The sequence below is a fragment of the Aplidium turbinatum genome, chromosome 13 (genome assembly GCF_918807975.1).
Source record: "Aplidium turbinatum chromosome 13, kaAplTurb1.1, whole genome shotgun sequence".
Lineage (NCBI taxonomy): Eukaryota > Metazoa > Chordata > Ascidiacea > Aplousobranchia > Polyclinidae > Aplidium > Aplidium turbinatum.
The window spans coordinates 21,745,116-21,765,101 of NC_137484.1; the positions used below are offsets into that span (position 1 = coordinate 21,745,116).

The 19,986-nt window shown below is 39.4% G+C and overlaps 1 protein-coding gene across 1 annotated transcript; it reads right to left on the minus strand.

The window, feature by feature from the left end:
* Positions 1-997: 997 nt before the first annotated feature.
* LOC145782326 (transmembrane protein 232-like) lies at positions 998-18,675 on the minus strand. The gene is made up of 15 exons (XM_082594117.1): positions 18,505-18,675; positions 17,876-18,068; positions 14,588-14,693; positions 13,207-13,364; positions 12,155-12,376; positions 11,258-11,412; positions 10,850-10,946; positions 10,128-10,309; positions 9,300-9,387; positions 8,477-8,731; positions 7,561-7,692; positions 6,944-7,035; positions 4,533-4,700; positions 4,290-4,413; positions 998-3,496 (listed from the first exon to the last, which is right to left on the minus strand). The coding sequence occupies exons 1-15, from the start codon at positions 18,555-18,557 to the stop codon at positions 3,329-3,331; spliced, it is 2,193 nt and encodes a 730-aa protein (XP_082450243.1). The 5' UTR covers positions 18,558-18,675; the 3' UTR covers positions 998-3,328.
* Between the last annotated feature and the right edge of the window lie 1,311 nt (positions 18,676-19,986).

Sequence of the window (19,986 nt, forward strand, 5' to 3'; positions counted from 1 at the left end):
CCGGCAAGATCATTCGAAAAAAGACAGTTTAGATAAGACAGGTTCCGTTTTGCCAACCAAATCAGAATTGAACAAGCTCTGTTCAAAACCCAATGTTTCAAATCAAGCTGCTTCGGCCCCATCATTGCCTAAACCTACTTTTAAAAATGTACCAAAGTTACCTTCCCCCACCCAAAACAAAAGAATCACTACAAATAAAAGGTTTTCACAAGCTCAAGATGTCAATAACAACAAGTGCAAAGACAATAAAGCTACACTTGAGCAAGAAAATTTTCCAAAGCCTGCTCTCAAACCAACGTCTCTTTTTCTGCCAAGCGGACAAGATGGCCGCGACCATCAACCAAAAACAAAGTCAAAACCGAACACTTCACCACAAGGCAGAACTCCAACAAAAACTGAACCAAAACCTGTATTGGAAGCATCGCCATCGTTTGGTTTAAAGGAAAAATCAAAGCAAGTGAAAAAAAATGAAGCAAATTCTCTCAAAAAGACAGATTCAATATCACTGGCTGCTAATGACTCATCTGACAAGGTGGAGCATTTTAAGGGTGAAGCCCCAAAGAAACAAGACTCGAAAACAACTTCTCCTAATAGCGTGCTCGATCGAGCCAAGAGATTCGTAGGAAATAACTTAAAAAGCCCAGAACCGCTCGCTTCACCTTGCAATAATGTTCAAGGCAAAGCGAAAATTTTTGCCGGAAACACGACAAACGACAAAAGTAACTTTGCCTCAAAAACAGCCAATAAGTCTAACAATTTTGCAGGCCGTGATTTTCCAGACATGTTTGTAAAACCAAGCACGATAGCCAAGCCGAAAATTGCGAACAAACCATACGTTCGTTAAAGTACACAAAAAATGTAACTTCAATGTGTAGGTAGGGCCGCTGAGAGGACAATTTAGGCCCGGTGCCAATGAGACCTCGAGCCCCAAACCAAGACACAAAGTATATGCGATGCAAAGAAATTTATTCTCACACGAGTCAGTTCACTCATATATAGCTAAATATCGATTTCGATCAGCTAAAAGCTAGATCATCTTCAGTTAAGCTTATTCAAATAGAATAAGATACTTCATTTTCTTGAATGTTGTATATGCGATGGTTTCATCAAAGTATATGCGATGGTTTCTTCAAGTTCTTGAGCCACTTAGAAAAATTCCGGGCCTCTAAATCATTCCGGACCGGGTCTAAAAGCACCCTCTGAACCCCCCCTGTCAATGCTACTGTGTGTAGGCCAAACCTCTAGTTCGAGTTGCTGAGTTGCTATTTAAAATAAGGTTTCAAAACCAGGTAATTTCCTGACGAAAAAACTTCATCTAGTATGGGAAATAAATTTCAGAATTTACAAACACAATGTCTATAATTTCAAATGTCATACATCTGATTTGAAAAACTTGATGGGCTAAATTTATCTCTTAGACCTAGACAGCTTTTAAGGGGAAAAATCAATATGGTTGAGCACTTGCAGTCTAAATTGTTATCGAACTTGTATGATACATTTAAATGCAACGTTTCAAACGTCTGTAATGTAGCCTATGTTGTGCATGGGTGATTTTGCAATGAATTTCGACTATTTTGTGTCAATTGTTTCGATTATTGTCTGTTGTTTATTGTGCAGTCACCAGACTGAAAGCCTGCATATGAAACGTAAGATAATACAAAAACCGCCCGATGACATTGTGAAGTTTACTGCTTGTAAGCAATGAACAGAACTACTCTTGAATCACTGTCACTGGTACCAGGTTACTGTAGATCCAGCCAAACCTATTGGATAAAAAGAGTTAAGCAATCTAATAGTTTTGTAGAATTTAAGTTGAAAGAAGAAAAATATACCTTTGACAGTAACACCATGTTCCCTCAATCATTTATTGCCAAAATGAAACAAGTTTCCTCATGGGCTGATACATAGCTTCTAATAAACGTTAATGTAGGTTGGTACAATATCCCAGACAGTAAAACCCGTCATTTTTAAATTGATTCAACGTCTGCAGACGTAGAATCAATGTAGACATGACGAATTTTGCTGTCTAGGATGTCTTAATTTACAGCAAAAGGCTTCTTGTGAAACAGTAAGAATGGCTCAGCTGCAACAAAATGTATCCAAGCTGATCCTATGCAGTTAAGGCGAGGTGATAACGTTTTGCAGCATCTACCATGGGAGTATGTGATAATTTACTAAGTGCAATATGCAATAAGTTCAGCAGTAAAATTTAATTTACAAACAACGCAACACTTTCGTGAGAGTTTTGTACGCAGTCATTGTTCATCACTTGTCATGTACTAAGTCTCCGAGTCAGGTCTTGTTTACCGTACGTTGATACAACGTCTACAGGCGGTAGATCTTACTTTTAAAAATCTCACATCCACAGACGTTGAGCCATTGTTAAAAAGAACAGTACTGATTTTCTGGCTGATGTCACCGACGATTAATCACCAGACATTTAATCACTCTCCAGACAAACACTTCATCTGGTCCAAATCCGATCAGATCCGTACCCAATCTGGTCCAAATCAGATCCGTACCCGATCTGGTAAAGATCTGGACCAGATGAAGTGGTTGTCTGGGTCAGGACAAGACTGAATCATAGAAAATAATTTTTTGCTCTTCAGTTGATAAAAGAAGCTTATGTCGAAATTTAGTGAAATTCCTCTCTACGTGAATAGAAATCTATGGAACAATCTTCTATTTCACGGACGTCTTCAAACAATTATCCAGTTGGCGTACCCAATAACTTCAAAAGCGCAAAATGAAAATGTAGAAAAAATTAAACATATGAATAATTAAAGATGATGTTTTAGTACTTTTATCAAAGTTAAAACCAATGCGCGAAAACATACCGTTAAATTTTTCTTCGGATTCTTTAGAAATAGACCCTAGGAGCCTTTAGAGATTGACCCCAGGTTGGAAACATTGTCCCAGACAGCAAAATCCGTCATTTTTGCATTATTCAACGCCTTCAGACGTTGAATCAATGTCAAAATGACGAATTTTGCTGTCTGGGGTTCCAGATAAACATTAATAATATGCAATTTTTTTCTCGTCAATCACTTGCCTGGTGATTAAATGCCGAATTAATTGTCGCGCTATAAAATGATGACATGTGCTTTTTACTGCTTTAATAAGTAGTCCCCGTTTGTTAAGACCACCTCGGTACCAGAAGATTTTAAGCCTATTAAGCGGGAACGATCTTTGCCGCTCCTATACATCCAGTAATTCCGGACCGGACCAAATTGGGTTTAATAAGCGACGGGCCTATTAACCGTGGACTTAATAAGCGAGGACTACCTTTACCATCAAAACAGAGTTATCCCATTATCACTATTGTAAACTAATGGTGATGAGGTTTAAATGCACAAAAACCCAGTTCGTAAGGTCCTAACAAGGCAGTTGGCTTTCCTTTAAGCTTCTCCCTTCTCCTTTTGGTCTTCTCCTCCTCCAGAGCTTCATCGTCTCTTTTCTTTTGTTCAAGTTCTCTTATAAACCTTTTTTCTTCTTCCTGGAATAACAAATTGAAACACTTCTGAAAACAGGTGAGCTAGGCTAGCTTGTTTTAACATAAGATTGCAGCTGCTGACGTAAAGGTGCGCATGTGCAGAAACGAAAAAGGTATCTCGTATAATCACTGTCTCACCCCAATAACCGCAAGCTCGAAACAACGGCCAATCTGCAGTCAGAGCAACCATAAGCGTATACTTCTTTATACTGTCATACTATCATCTTAAAAGATCCCAGCTTCATGGGCAAAACACGGTGTCTATCGCAGTCAATTCTTTCTACAATCGACTGGCGACAATCATAAAAATCATCTTGTTGCTCGGTAGTCCAGTGCAGCAAGAATTGACAGCGATAGACACCGTGTTTTGGCCATGAGGCTGGGCTCATCAGTATCGCACCACTAATTCATGCAACAAATTCTCGACCGTTGCCTTTGCAAGTCAATTGAATTCTTACCGCTGTTGCCAAAGATGTACAATTGTACACTGTGACGAAGACGCGATCTGCTTAGCGTCAACACAAGGAGGCTGAAACTCAACATAGAACAGCGTGCATTGTGTTTCGCTAACTATGAGGGTGTAGTAGCGGTAGTAGCTCCATGGAGTAAACCATACTGTTATTATGGTTAACGAAGCGCAATGCTCGCTGTAAACAGTGAATATTTAGCCTTGTGCTGGCTCCAAAAGGAGCTGTAATTTCTATGAATGAAAACATCACGCAATGGTTAATTGACAGGTGTCCTGCGATTTAATGCGACCACAGAAGAGAAATTTCTTGCTCACAAAGTAACTTACAACTTTCCTCTTGATCATTTCCTTCTCCCATTGGTCAGCAACAACCCGTTTGAGGTCCAAGCTCGTGCGAGCGTTAAAGTCTGGAGCCTTCTTTTCCATAGGCGTGTGAGCCACAAGCTCTTCTCTGAAAAATAATTTGAAAAGCAACTTTTACAAATGAACATCAACAAAGCTTAACTTGCTCAGTTGTAACTTTATACAAATGCAAAAGATTGAAACATATGTTTTGAAACTTCCACTCACTGCATGGTAGGTCTCTTCGCAATGACGCTAAATTTCTTTGGATTTGGAGTTGGCCTAGGTTTCTCTGGAGTTCTTTGAGAAGGGGTGGGGGAGGTGGCTAAATATGGGCTCGGGCTTGGGGGTGCAAGGTAAATGTCGTTCAACTTTTCTGCTATCCTTGTCCATACACTAAATAAAAACAAAAACTTGTTGGGATAAAGTATTTTTAAAGTCTTAAAGTGCCTCTGACAGGTAAATAAATTCGCCAAATTTACCTAAAATACCAAAAAGATGACACTAACAAACTTCCCTGACCAGCAAATCGTAAAAAATATCAACAGGCTACTAAGTTACACGCTTGCAAACTTTCGTTGACATCGGCGAATCTGGTACTCATTCAATTGCAAAAATAAAAACGGCAACCTCGCTATGATGTCACAGTAAGCGGGAAGGATACATTCTTTCTCTGTGATGACTTGGTAAAGTATGGTACGGCTACTGCAAAACGTGAATGTGTGGGGCTCTGTTGGTCTAAAGCATGTGCAAATTAAGAATTACCGAAATGAAAAAGTGAACTTATTATTACTATCAGGTTTCGATCAAATAGGTTGAGTTTACTTTTATCAAACAGCATCTCAATTCAATTGAAATTGCAGTTTCATAGGGCTACAATTTTCATACTTTTTTTATTTGTCCTAATCTGGCTATAGCCATTTGCAGTGTAACAACAGTATCTCACAAACAGTACCTTTAATTTATGGTTGAGGCAATGCCTACAAATTGCTGTTTATGTGACATTGTCAGTGACAAAGACCGTGTGCTTTCTTTTCCCACTTTCCCACAAAACAAGGTGCGGAGAAGAAAATGGTCAAAGTTTTCTTCAAGTGTTCGAAAGTGGGATGGGCCATACAAAACTAGTCGTATATGTTCACTTCACTGAAGATGATTTTGTTAATACCACTCAAGTAAAAATGCCTACAGGCATGTGTTGGAGTGTATACTACAAGGTGATGCTCTCGGAAGCAACAATCGGATTGTGATGCCGTCATGCATTGTTTGGCGAATCCGAAACAATTTTCCAGATCCAGATGGCCGTTACACCGGATTTCAATTGCCAACTGAAGGCACATTATGAGAGAGAGAGAGAACTTTTATTTATTTTTGAATAGTGATGATGAATTAAATATGAATGATGATTCGTACGATTTCTTCATTTTTCACTTCAAGTATATTTTAGATTTTGTAGGAACGTATCCAGTACAGTTTTATTAAACTGCAAAAAACAATAAATCTTCGAAAAAAGCAACCGCTTGTTCCAACTCAGACCAAACTGTGATCCACCAATTACATCTAAGAAGCGTTTGTTTCATCCGTTGCTAACGACGTCCACTTAGGATGACGTAATACCACCAAAGTCGTCCCAGAGCAGTGAAATATAGAGTTTCGCCTGTGGTGGCGCTGCGGAGCAGTCGTTTGATTAAATTACGCCCTAACCAGTCGAGCTACGAGGTTAAGATTAAAAATTTCGCTAAGTGTAATTCTGCGCTAGGAAATGCTTTAAAAAGTTACTATACTTGGATCCAACCTGTCAGGGGCACTTTAACACACATTAAGTTTTACCATGGTTCCTCAGAGATGTGGCCTGAATTATTTGCTGAATTTTGCAGATATTCTGTAGAGTTTTTCAGATTTTACCAACTTTTGGTGATTGTCTGAATGAATTTTTCTAAAAATTATGATTTAACGTCTTTACTGTCTTCCCCAGGTGACACAATGGGTTTAACATCATCAGACGTTGAAAAACAAAGACATTTTGATTTCGAAAGTTTCAGTCAGACTGCTAATCGCTTTTTAACAGTCTGATTGAGCGTTTTTCAACTTACTTTTTCTCATTTTCTACTGCCTTCCCAAGGCAAAAAGGCTTTATATCATTACGAGTCAGCACAAGTAGGTAAAACAAAATTTATAAAATTTCAGTCAAACAGTAGCACTAGTAGTAATCAAAATCTGCAAAATGTTACAAATCAGGTCGCATCTCCAGGTGGCCATGGTTTTACCAACGAACATAACACTAAAATTAATGAGCATCCGAAAGACCAAAGTGGTTGGCACTAGAGAGCGCAGTTGTGGCCTCCAGGACTTATGCTCACCAGGTTTGTTATTTGAAATATTTCTGAGCACTCGGCAATATGGTAACAGTTAAAAAAGCACGACATAGCAAATAATTTTGTTCATTGCTATTTTACTTAAAGAAATGTTTAAAATCTACTATGAATTAAACATGTATCATTTAGTCCGTTTTAACCTAAAAGAGGTAGGCTATTTAAAGTGTTAGCGATTAGCACTAAATTTGTTACAAATAGTAAAAGTTCTTATTTCTTGAGCTGATAAAATGTTTTCTCAGCCGCGTTTACACCATATAGCAGAGCTACCTCGTTGACGTAGTGCGCTTTGTTGAATTGGTAAAAGCAACTTGGGCAACTCTGATTGCTTCAAGCACTCTCTCTTCGGTGACCGGGCACTCCTGCGAGATGATGAAAATAAAACTTCACTTTTTAGAGAAATGATATAAGTAGAAAGAATAAGCGAAAATGATTTCTTCTGATTCATGCATCGTAAGCAGAAGTGAAACAAAACGCGTTTAGCCCACTTGATTGCAGTGTACAAGAAGGATTTTCCTTTTATATGAAAAAGAGCCATTATCAAGAAAATGAAAAACGGAGTGAAAATATGCTAAGGAAGAAAGAAGTTTTCTCAGAAAAGCGATTTGATAGTGAATGGGAAGAGAAAAACATCCAAAAGACACAAAAAAAGATTTCTAAAGGATGAGACAGAAAGGCCAGATTGAAGAAAGATGCAAAGGGCAGAATGAAATGGGGAAAGTGTTGAAGACAGTCACCTGCGTGGAAATAGGAAAACACTAGTAGGGATGGCCCAAAAAATTGGCCACCCCGGCTAGTAGCAAACAAATCGATACCGGATTATGATGGCCAATGCAAGATGATGGTTCGAGAGGTTCGTTCATGGCGCATCATCTCAGACTTTGTACCTGGACAGTTGTGATCAAGGACCAAGCTGCTGATCTCATTCCACTTCGTTCGGAGTCGTCAGCCAGTGAATGTGTGAGGCTGCATAGCCCGTACAAGGAGCCATACCGCACCCTCCACACCCATTCGTGTTTCTACAAAATACAGAAACTATTCAAGTGTACAGTATGTTACAGTAAGAGAAGAGCTGACTTGCTTTGGTACTGTATTTGCAATAAACAGGTCAGCTTAAATCTCGATTGGTATTCTTTGTAATCAAAGGCGGCCGCAATGTATGTCAAAAATCCCAATAATCCTTAATGACTTCACCGAACGATTCTTTAGTAAATTAATAAATCTAATTTGTGCTTAAACTTATTTATATTATGGCCATTGAAACAGCCATGGTTGTGAAGTGCACGCGTTGACTCTAACAACATAATGCCGTTGTCCGTTGTGCTTTATGAGAGCATCTCAACTTTCACTGCCAAATATGCCGAACCTAAGATCTTGTATTAATTGAGGAGGTTGTACCAGCGTATTCTACACAATATTTGGAACCTTGTGGCTACATTGAGATGTTTGAGTTGCTTTTCCTGGAAAATTTTATATGATTCTGTATAATAGAGAAATGTAATACACCAATCTTCATTTCAAGTGGACGGGACGCTTCACTTTTTTGTTAGTAAAATTTAAACCTTCTTATTGCTTCCGTGTAGCTCTCATAAGAATTTAAAGATAGAGTAAAAATTGTGATAGAGAAAAGTTTACCTGTGGAAGCTACAACCAGCTGCGGAAATACCGAGAAATTGGAATAAAAATTAAAATAAACTTGAAATCAAAATTAAAACTCTTCATCATGCGGTGAGGCTTTTGTATTTACATGTTTGTGGAGCAACAATGCTAATTCTCTATCAAAACATTATTATCAAACAATACCTTTGACTTTGTCTTTGTGGGTGCCTCATTCCGGGGTCCACTGTACTCCAAGAGATCCGCTAATCCACAGCTTTCAATGCACGGGTTCGGCACACCAGCACGAAACGTGGTCACGTCAGCATCTTGCCATTTCCCCATCAGAGCGGACTTCTGCACTCCGGAGCACCACCCGTGGAGACAAATCTCAGTCAAAATTTGTGTATAGTAAAAAGCATTCTCCCAACACCACCCCCCGATACCAGTGACGGATGGAATCTGTTTATAGACAATAATATCAATCTATAAGCTAATGTTGGTAAGACAATGCTGGTAGTGCTGCAAAGGTGTACCATCAGCATTTGAAACCTTCCTGTCATAAAAGTTAGCAAAATAAGAAATTGTATTCAAATCATACAGAGAAAAGAAAAACTTGAAAAAATTACTTTTGTGGAAAAGGAAAGGAAAATGTGGTCAGGGAAAACAAAGTCTAATGCTCCCGACCAATGTTAACAAGCAAGTCTATTCAACAACTGATGACGCTTCCATAACAATTAAAGTGAGTGGGCAATGAAAACAAGTGTGCCTGAAGAGACTAAGCTTGAAACAGACACATGGCACATGAAGAAGCGACCGCTCATTTGTGATCAGCTTCTTTCGCACGAATGAGCAACCAACTTCAGCGCCACCACGCGGAGACGAGTGCTCACATACTTTAAAAAATTACAAGTTAATTCCTTACATGGATAATAAAAAACAGCCAAGTTTAAAAAAACGTCTAAGTATTTCATTGTGATTACAGCTTTCGCCGCAATTTCATTGGGTCTAATATCTAAGCTTCACTCACTGTGCTGTTTCTCGCTTGATGTGGTTCTTGAAAACGTAAATCTTTGTTCACATCTTCGTCTTGAATTCCTGCACTTGGCCTCGGTCTCCTGGTATAACAGTGATAGTTGAGTAAAAGAAAGCGCTGCTTTATTTCATTTCTATTGTTACTCCTCGTAAAGTGGTATTAGTAGTAGTAGAAAAAGTTTTATTTCAGTTGTCACCCACTTTTTACGTAGCTTTTGCATGGGAATTACATAACTACATAATTCAATGCAAACGGGTCTCAAATAAAATACAGGTTCTCTAATGGTAAGAAAGGGCCGCCAGAGTAGGACTGTGGAGCTAAGTTGTAAGTCTATAAAAATTTAGGGTTTCCAGAGACTGAATAAATATGGTCCTTAGAACAGATTCGGAATTAGAGTCACTCAAATCTATGCCAACTTCAAAGGCATATGCAGAGGTGTAGAGTCTGTGGAATCCGCTTTTAACAAACCGCGTAGTCCTTTTGCACGGCTGTGAGATCGTGAGCCTTGCAAAGTATACATTTGAAAAATAAGGGATTGCTATTACCTGCGCCCTGTACTCGTGATCATTCGCTTTTTACAATAAAGATTCTATTTGTCATAATGCGGTGAGCAACGAAAGCAAAACAATCGAAAACAAAACCATCACACTTATAAGGCAATATTGACTTTCTTGCCGCTTGATCTTGAAGCTTCTTCGTTCCAGAAGTCACGCGCTAACCAACTGAGCTATCGGGGCGGACGATATAAAAGATATAATCAAAACTAAACCAGAAGTTGACAAAATAAACTAGATAGATTGAAAGAATTGAAAATAAATTTACTGTAAGGTAGCAAGGAAAGCTGGGTTTGTATTGGTCCCGATCGTGTCCTCAAATGATGTTGTAAAATCATCAAGTTTTTCTCGGAAATCGCTTTCCAGGAGTTCCAGGTGGGCTCCAGTTGCGCCAGGGCGAGGAAAAGAATTAAATTCGCTTTGGAAACTTTTATCCACCCCCATTGACGACTGTAAAGTGAACAATATAGATAGAAAATAAAAACAATTAAGACTTCAACTGGATTAGAACCTTCTGAGGATTTCTAGCCATTGGCATGCGACAACTCAGCAAGTGCTTCAACTGAGTAAGCACATTTCAGCTACGGCCAAGTCAGCAAAAGAGACGTTCAACTAGCATCAAGTCAGCAAAAGAGACGTTCAACTAGCATCAAGTCAGCAAGTGATGAAATTCAGTAGGTAAACAACCAAAGGATACAGAATATGAAAGTTTTTAAAACAAAAAATAAAAAGTAAAAATCTTATAGGCCATGTGGTTGATTGATTTTGAATCTTTAACCTCGGACTGACAAAGCCTTGATAGGTTATTTCTGACAGTTTCGCATATTTGCAGAAGCTTTTGACGCAGGGCCGGCTACCGAGATTCACAGGGTGAAGTTGCCAATTGTTGAAACATTGTTGCCAGGAAATTATTCCATCCGCTGAATAGAGAGCAGTCCTGAAATTCGTTTGAGGCGGATGTCTGAAATACTGATAGTCACTCCACCTAACCTGAATTCCTCTGGCGATGGCTTGCAGGGTTCGAGAAGCTTTCATATCAACTTTAGCCGCTTCTCCAAGAAGAGATAAGGCAAGAAATCCACTAACCCTGTAACATAAATATTCACACTCTTAGCCTACTCATAAAGATGGAACGGTGCGTATCAGCATTGAAACAGCAAATGCCGCCAATAAAACATCACCTTGGTAGTAATTCTATACGTAGACGTTTACGACAATTTCAAATACAAAAATATTCAAAAGGCTAAACCAGCTTTGTAGCTTCACCGGTTTCGTATTGGGTTTGGGGTTAAGTTAGTTTTTTGTTTTACGTTCCGACTGGGTTAAAGATTGTCGTTTTGGTTTGGTTCTAGTTTCTAGTTTCAATAATTGCTTAGAAGTACAGCAATAGTGACTCACCAATCGTTTGAGCTAAGTTCATGCGCAGCCATCAGAAAGCTGGCAATGGCTTCTTTCAAACCGGCCCTGGTGATCACTGCCGCTCTCCAGACACACAACGCTCTGTACACGCTTGCCGCCAGACCAGGAACGCTTTCTTCCCGCCTTTTATTCGGCTGTTGAGATAACAGTAATAATTAGACGTAAAAGTCCGACTGACAAAGATGCGACGGACAGAACGAGATGGAGAATAGGAGTGAAGGCAATCGCTGCGAGGAAAGAATCGGCCACGAGTGGGGAGAAAACCTAATTTGAATGATGATGTGAATTTGAATGACAAGTAATAAAATTATTTATCAAGCAAGGGCTTTACACGGCAGCTTTCAAGAGACTCGCTAAATGGCAGCAGTTTACCCACGTAAGCTATGTGGCCAAGTGGCGATGGATCTGTTACTTCGAAGGGAAGTCAGTTCGAAGCCCATCATGAGCACGCAAATGTTAGTTTGAAAATAAAAATGTCACTGACATTTCTCACAAAAAACACAAGGCATGATGAAGCAAAATCTGATGAAATTACGTCATGTTCCAATCTTCTCGCTTAAGCAACGCATTTTAAGAACTGCTCAGTATTCAGCGGCATCTAATGCATGGAACAATTTCCAGACAACATTTCAACAATAGGAAACTATACTCAGTCAAAATCGGTGACCTGGTTCTGCGTCAGTGGTTCGAAGCCTCTACAAGTATGCGAAACTGCCAGGATTTAGCTCTCAAAAGGGGTTTTTCAGTCCGAGGATAAAGATTCAATCAATCAAAATGGTTTGTTTTTATAGAGGACGCAGAGTCCTCATGAGAAAAGGTCTGGCTTGTTCACTCAACAGTTCTGATTCCATCGAACCATTGTTAGTATGTTTTTACCGTAGTTGGAGGACCAGACATTGCGTAAGGACCAATCACAATTCCTCCAACTTGATCAATGAAGCGAAGATGCAACAGCACGCTAGGGTATGATTGATAGAGAGCTTGTTGGTTCTTAATGCCGTCTATGTAAGAATGAAGACGTATTTTAAAGTCAGCAAGCCCCCTCAAGTTGCCAGATAAGTGATGAAACAGCAGTCTTGCGAATACAAGGTATCCCATCTGAAAAATAGCACTTGGATTATGTAAAATAATACAAGGGGTAAAAGCACTGGTTAGTACAGTAATATAGTGGTCTCCGCTTATTCAGCCCACGGTTAATAGACCCAACCGCTTGTTTTGTCCGGTCCAGAATTACTGAATGTGTAGCGCCCGAGCACTCTCTCTGACGTCACGAGCGCTGGAATCCACGTGCATACCGCGGGCTTTTGCATATAAGTGGCAGAGAATCGTCTATCACTTAATAATCTCAACATCGTCTGGTCCCGAGATCGGCTAAATAAGCGGAGAGTACTGAATATTAATAAATAACATACAGTCCGCTTTTATGGATGTTAAGTGATCTGGTAATATCGAAAGCAACGTCTAAAATACGATCTCTCGCTGTTTATTGCGACAATTATACTGTTTAAAAGCAAACCTATAAAAGAGTTTAGGAAAACTACAAAGCACAAGTTAAAAGTTTCAGTGTTTCAAAGTAGATTATGATTTCATTTTTGTCCGCCCCGATAGCTGCAGTTCATTAGCGCGTGACTTATGGAACGAAGAAGCTTTAAGATCAAGCGGCGCTGGTTCGACTATCGGGGTGTGCACTTGAGCAACGCACGTTAAGAATTGCTCTCTATTCAGCGGCATCTAATGAATGGAATAATTCCCCGCAACAAAACTTCAATAAACGGAAACTTCACTCTGTCAATCTCGGTGACCGGGCCTGCGTCAGGATTCAAAGCCTCTACAAGTATGCGAAACTGCCAGGATTAAGCTCTGCAAGAAGCTTTCCCAGTGGGAGGATAAACATTCAATCAATGTTTGAAAGTAGCAAACTAACTCACTTTCAGTAACTTGACTTCTGATGTTTTCAAGTAGGGCTGCTTCATTGTGTCTGTACGCAACCAGTACAATGTGCTTTCAGCAAGAAAGAACAAGGTCGGAATATTATCTTCACTCAAAGGCGCCTCGTTCAGAGAAACACAGAGAAGATCAAAGCAATCTGGAAACAAAAAGACGAAGCAAATTCTTATAAGAACAAATAGCATCATTGATTATGACGTCACACTGAATGTCACTCTTCATGTGGACAGCTAATGTATGAACTGGATCCTTGATCTGCAGCATTAGATCTAAAATATTGTCCCAAAGTGGAGGTTTATCTAAAGTAGGTTCACCCAGGGTCCACTGGCCACACTCTGATCCAAATACATTTAAGGGATCGAAGTTTAGGACCTATCATTTTACCTTGGAACCATGGCCACCTAAAGATATGGCCTGATTTGTCACATTTTGCAGAAATTTCCAGGTTTTTCTAACTTTGGGCGAACGTTTAAATAATTTTTTCTAAAAATTAGATTTTTACGCTTACTTTATTCTTTTCCCCAGATGACACAATAGGTTTTAACATCCTCACATGTTGAAAAACAAAGAAAATTTGATTTCGAAGATTTTAGTCAGACTGTTAATTTTCAATAACAGTCTGATTTTGCGTTTTTTAACTTACTTTTTCTCATTTGCTACTGCTTCCCCAAGGCAACAAGAAAGTTTTATGTCATTAGGAAACCGCAAAAAGTAAAAACATTTCAAAAAATGTCAGTCAAGCACTAGCAGTAGCTGTAATCAAAATCTGCAAAATGTGACAAATCAGGCCACATCTCCAGGTGGCCATGCTTGGAACCTATTTTTAGTCCTATAGTGCCACACTCCTGAATTGCTGGTCAGTTAAAGATAAAAGCCCTATGTATTGAAGTTTAATCTGGTCAGTAAATCGTAATTTTTCATTCCATTTCTATTGAGTTTGTATCAGAGTTGAATCAATTACATAGTTTCAGGTTCAATTACATTAAACTTGCATCATCAAATGTTTAATTACGGTACATTGCATATACAATTATACATTGCTTTGACTTTTTAAAATTACAATGACTTTTAAATTTGATTAATTACAAAAATGCTGCAGTTAGACCAAAATGTAATTGTAAATGTAAATTGGACTAAAAAAATTTTAAATTACAGTTACATGAAGATGTGTAGTAGCCTAAATTGCATTTAACTAGAATTGCAATGGATCCAAATCTGGTTTGCAGACATTGAAATTAGTTGACGTTCAAAAAAGAGATTGCAGTCAGTAACACAAATAGGCTTTGACAGGAATAAAATCCATTAAACGTTAAAGACAATTAGTTTAAATGAACTTTAGGCTGCGCTTCATTTTCAAATAACCTTCTTGCAATTTTCCTTTGCATTGCGCCAGAACAGTGAGTTCAGACCAGGCTAACGGAAGGTCCACGTGATCGCCTTCACCCAATGAAATCAGGCCACATCGTCGCTGAAAACCAATGTATTTAAGTTTAATGTTGCCAGCCATTAGTGGGTTGCATTGCCCAAAGTTGAGAGCATCTTCACAACGCTTAAATGTCGGTTCCACACCAGTTGAGAGCGTTACCTCTATTTTATGTTTATTTATTTTATTTATATATTTGCATCATAATCATCAAGATGGTCCATATTACAATCAAACATAAAAAGTAGAAACAGAGCAGATGCTTAACTCCGAAGAGCTGAGTCGTAACGTAGCAAATACAAAGATATGGTCAGATAGGCCTACTTCACGATATGCTTGAAACTAGACAAAAACTTTCTCTAAACTCTGGAACAAGAAACTTTCTTGCCCAAACCACTTTAATCCAAACCTTTTCACCCTCAAACGAAGGCTTGGATTGATAAACAGATAAAACCAAGCAACCACACGGCATTTAACATAATATATTAAACTGAACATAAACTATAAACTACGAACGTTTTCGGCCATACACACGTTAGCCCTTTTCAAGTAACAAAAAAATAACTGATTTTTACATCTACATTGAAATAAATGATTGATCTACACAATAAATTGAAAACGAAATGCATAAGAATGAAACGGTAAAGCAGAGGAGAAAGGCAAGAAATTTCAATAGATGTAAAAATCAGTTATTTTTTTGTTACTTGAAAAGGGCTAACATGTGTATGGCCGAAAACGTTCGTAGTTTATAGTTTATGTTCAGTTTAATATATTATGTTAAATGCTGTGTGGTTGCTTGATTTTATCTGTTTATGGTTGAAGAAAGCCACCTCTTTACCTAAATTGGATTGGTAAAGCAAAAAGCCACTAGTGCGGCCGAGTAATTGGTGTCTTTGCCTCATGCTGGGAGGTCTGGGTTCAATTCCAGGTCGGGTCATACCAAACATTTGGTTAACAACGTAGTTATATTGCAAATAAATAAGCAATAAATCGTCGTCGTTGTCATGTGAGCCTCTGTGGCAGAAGGTCTATCGTTTACCACCCCAGAGTTACGATGCTCCCGGACTAATCTGTAAGGCTACTAGAGAGCAGCCAGTCTTTTGTTTCATGATCTAAGACACGCAGACCTTCCACTTCATTAGGCGACTTGAAGATGGTGCAATCGATAATGATGTGGTCTACGGTCTGTTCCTCAGCATCTCATTCACAAGTAGAAAAAGAAGCCATTCCCCATTCATGCATGATTGAGCGGAAAAGCCTGATGCCCGTACGGAGACGGTTGAGATGCACCCATGCCTGTCTTTATAGTGTCAAGCTGGTAGGGCGAGTGTCGGCATTGGCGATGAACGAATGGAGTCTGATGGTGTGTGACTTCCATTGAGAATTCCATTTATGGTCCGCCCAAGTAGCCGCAGAGATGTTTTGTCTATCAGCTTCGTTGATCAGAAGTTGAGCGGCTGGCACGAATGGGTAATTGGGTATCTTGATTTCAGTCGACAGGGGTGCTCTCCTGGGAGAGCCAAGATTTTGGATTGGAGAAAATGGTTGGGTTCCAATGCTCGTCGACCGAGAGACAGAGTGGCTTCTTCGCGACAAAGCTTATCAAGTTGGATGCTAGCAAGAATGAGAAGATTGTCCAATTGTGTGGGACGCAGGCACCCGGTCACTGTGCGTAGAGCGCTGTTTATGGCAGTGTCGATGTTGTGGCAGGGCAGTGAGCACTGCGGCACCACACACGTGCACACTGCACAGTACTCTGGTGAGGAGTAGACAAGAGCGAAAGCCGCTATACGCAAAGTGTCAGCTCTCGCTCCCCAGCACGCGATGACAGTTTCTTGAGCAGTTACATCAAATGGTGGCGGTAGGTGAGGAATCTGTCTAATGTCAACCCAAGGTATTTTGGTTCGGGGTAGAAAGAAAGTGATTTTTCCTTGTTCAGGACATTCAGCTCACGATCAGCTTCCCCGTTAAATAAATAGAAAGCTGCTGTCACAGTTTTGGTTTCGCTGCGTTTCAGTCGCCATTTCTGGAGATAAGCTGAGAAGGTTTTTATGTCCTGACTCAAGGTGTCTTCTAGGTTTTCCCACGGCTTTGTGGAGTGGAGAATTGTCAGGTCGTCCGCGTATGCGTATTTTGCGGAGATCGTTCTTGGCAGATCGTGGGTGCAGATGTTAAAGAGAAGTGGAGCTAGAACTGGTCCCTGTGGGACATTCCTGGCTCCACTTTGTGGGGGCTTGTAGATATTGACGATGTTGTAGTCTGAGATAGGCACACATAAGCAGATAGCCTACATAAGCACACCCACTCAATCTCGGCATCAGCTGGAGATTGATCGACGAAGGTCTACTGCAGGCTCTCATGCACAAACGTGGCAATGCCGTGCTTCCTGCTTAGGGTAGACCCAGCTAGCGTGTATTTGGAATAGCTAGCCGAGGTGCAGTGGGTCTCTTGGAGGAGGGTGACGAGTGGCCGATTGGTATGGGAAAGCTGCTCCACAACTTTGACCTTGCTTGTTGTGTAGCCTTCAATGTTGAGCTGTAGGATGGTTGGGTGTTTGGACTTGTGCAACGTTCATTGCTCCCTGTGGCTGTGCCGTTCGGGTGGAGGCTCTTGGTTGGCAAGTTTCGTTTCTCGTCTGGTTTGAAAGCACTGTTACTGACAGGATGGGGCAAGGGTAGCCACTTGCCATCCATCAACAATAAACAAACCAGTATTATGATAGTAGACATGGGTTTAATGCCCTGTCAAGTCATACCAATGACTTATTAAAAGTGGTATTGAATTTTGTTTCTGCCTGGTACGGTACTCAAAAATGCTGCACTGACTGCTTTTGACGAACGACTGACTTTTATGGCTGTCTGACTGAAGCTGACTTCCAGCAGAACCACAACAAAGGCAAGTTAATTCGAGGGCAAGTTAATCTACGTGATTAAACTGACACCAGCAGGTAAAATAGACAAGTAGATGAAGAGAGATTGGCTTGAATCAAACATGTAAAATAAACTTTAGCAGACAGAAGCCAAAGCAAGAAAGGGTTTTAGCAGAAAATTTCAAATTGTTTTCAGAGGTTTTAGGATTTCCTGTTGTATTTTAAAACTAAGGCTAAAGTTGGATTTGGAAAAAAAAACGATTACTCCCCCCCCCCCCCCCCTTTTTACATAAGGTTTTAACATCGCAAAACATAGTCTACGTATCTGGCAAACAAAAGAAAATGCAATTATTTTTACTTTTGAACGTTCCAAGAGCTTTTCTGCTTGATCTCGATAGCCTTCCTTTTCATCAAGACTGGCAAGATTGTACTTCTGAACAAATTCTTCTGACACCTTAAAAGGGCTTGCGTTTGGTCTCTGACTCAATCCAGGAGTTTGATTAGCTTCATTTGTTTGTTGTAGTAAACGATTTTGTAGTTCAACTCGTTGGCTAAAAATAGCAACAAACATTTGAGAAAAATAATAGCCTAAGTGTAGGCTACTGACAACACAATTTCAACTAATTATACAAAATAGGTTATTGATTTAGGAAATCTTTATCCTCATAATGAGAAAGGTCTTTTGAAACAGTAATCTTACTTTATTAGCCTACTACCTTCTGTAGGCTATGTCCATACTTTTATGCAGTCGTTTTTTTCTTAATACCGGTACATGGTAGGCTACTACTTGCTGAGGAATGATTCAAATTATCATCATCACCGGCCATGCCTGGATAAGGCATCGGCTACCGTGAGTCTCCACAACGATCGATTGTCCATAGTTCTTATTAAGTTTTCAAACTATAGTGATATTAAAAAAAACATGTATAAGTCTGCAAAGCAGCTTGTTGTCTTAGATGAGTTAACATAGGCCTATGCTAGACTTACCTCTGAGAAATTATACCAAATTTGTGAAGCACTGGAACTTTAAATACAGGCATTACTCCAAAAAAAGCTCTTTTTCTATCAAAAACTTTGTCAATAAATTGAGCTATAGCATTGCTAAAGCAAGCAAAACACTTGTTGTTACATAATTAAGCACACCACACCAAATCTCAATTTGCCTAGGCCAATGTCAGAATCGGAGCGTTACTTCACCAATGGTTACAAAACCCGCTCATCCATGAAACACGTGACAGGCAAAACTGTACGCCTGATGAATATCAGGAGGCTGCTATGGAAGCTTACAGCAAAGTTGCCAGTTTTGCAGTTTTCTTGCCAGAATTGAAAACTCTTTCAATTTTTTTCTGTTCAGCTAAACTGAGCCATTTTGAACCGTGGAAGATAAAAATGGAAGTATTTTCAGTTAATTTTTTTTTTAAATGTTTGAAAATTTTTATCATAACTGAGCAGTGTTTTTGGACACTCTATTGCGGGTGATTACAGTTTTATCATTTGATATGTTATGGAAACCAACTTGTCAGTTTCTTCGGAAACTTGATTATTCTCTGCTTGCTTCATGGAATTTTGTGTTTAGGCCTACGTTATCATCAATACGTTTTTTTTTTTTTCTGCGTATGTTGTTGTTGAAGCGCGGGAACGTTTCAACGTTTTATTTTTTCTCTTGTAAGCTAATTTTAAATGGCAAAATCGTAATTTCCGTAGGGTGGCAATTGACAAGTAGACCGTATGGTCGTCTCGTTGTCTCCCTGTCGGTATGGGAACTTGTGTAACTTTTGTATTGTGTATATTGCATATTTCAAACATGTACTTATGTTCCTGTTACTGACAAATAAAACATTGATTGATTGATCATTTCGGGTCGATTGGTTATGAGTTTTTTCCTCGGACTGATAAAGCCTTGATTGGTAATATCTGATAATTTTGCATGTTTGTAGAAGCTTTTGATGCGAGGCCGGTTACCGAGATTGGCAGAAAGTAGTTTCCGATTATTGAAATGTTGTTGCCGGGGAATTATTTCATCCACTAGTTGCCGCTAAATGAAGAGCATTTCTTGAAATGCGTTACTCAAGCGCACACCCCGAGAGCCGAACCAGCGACACGTGATCTTAAGTCGACCGCTTAGCAACTGAGCTAACGAATTTTCTATGGCAACTTTGTCTTGAAAGGTAGAAATAGAATTGCCAGATATTAAATTTTGAAAGTATAAATCCTTGATGTAAAAAAATAAAAATAGTAGGCAATAATTTGATGTGTTTCAAAAGCCTTGTTAGACAGTTTTTCATAAACAGGTAGACGTTTGTTGGGAATATTAACACTTTTTAAAGAAACAACACTTTTTTTGATACACCAGAAATTCAGTTTAGATTTTGGCAATTTGTAGACTGGAAATTAAGCAGTTAATGGTGTAAACATTTGCACTTGGTTTTCAGAGTTTTTATTCGTGTTGATAATATCGGAGTTTGCTTT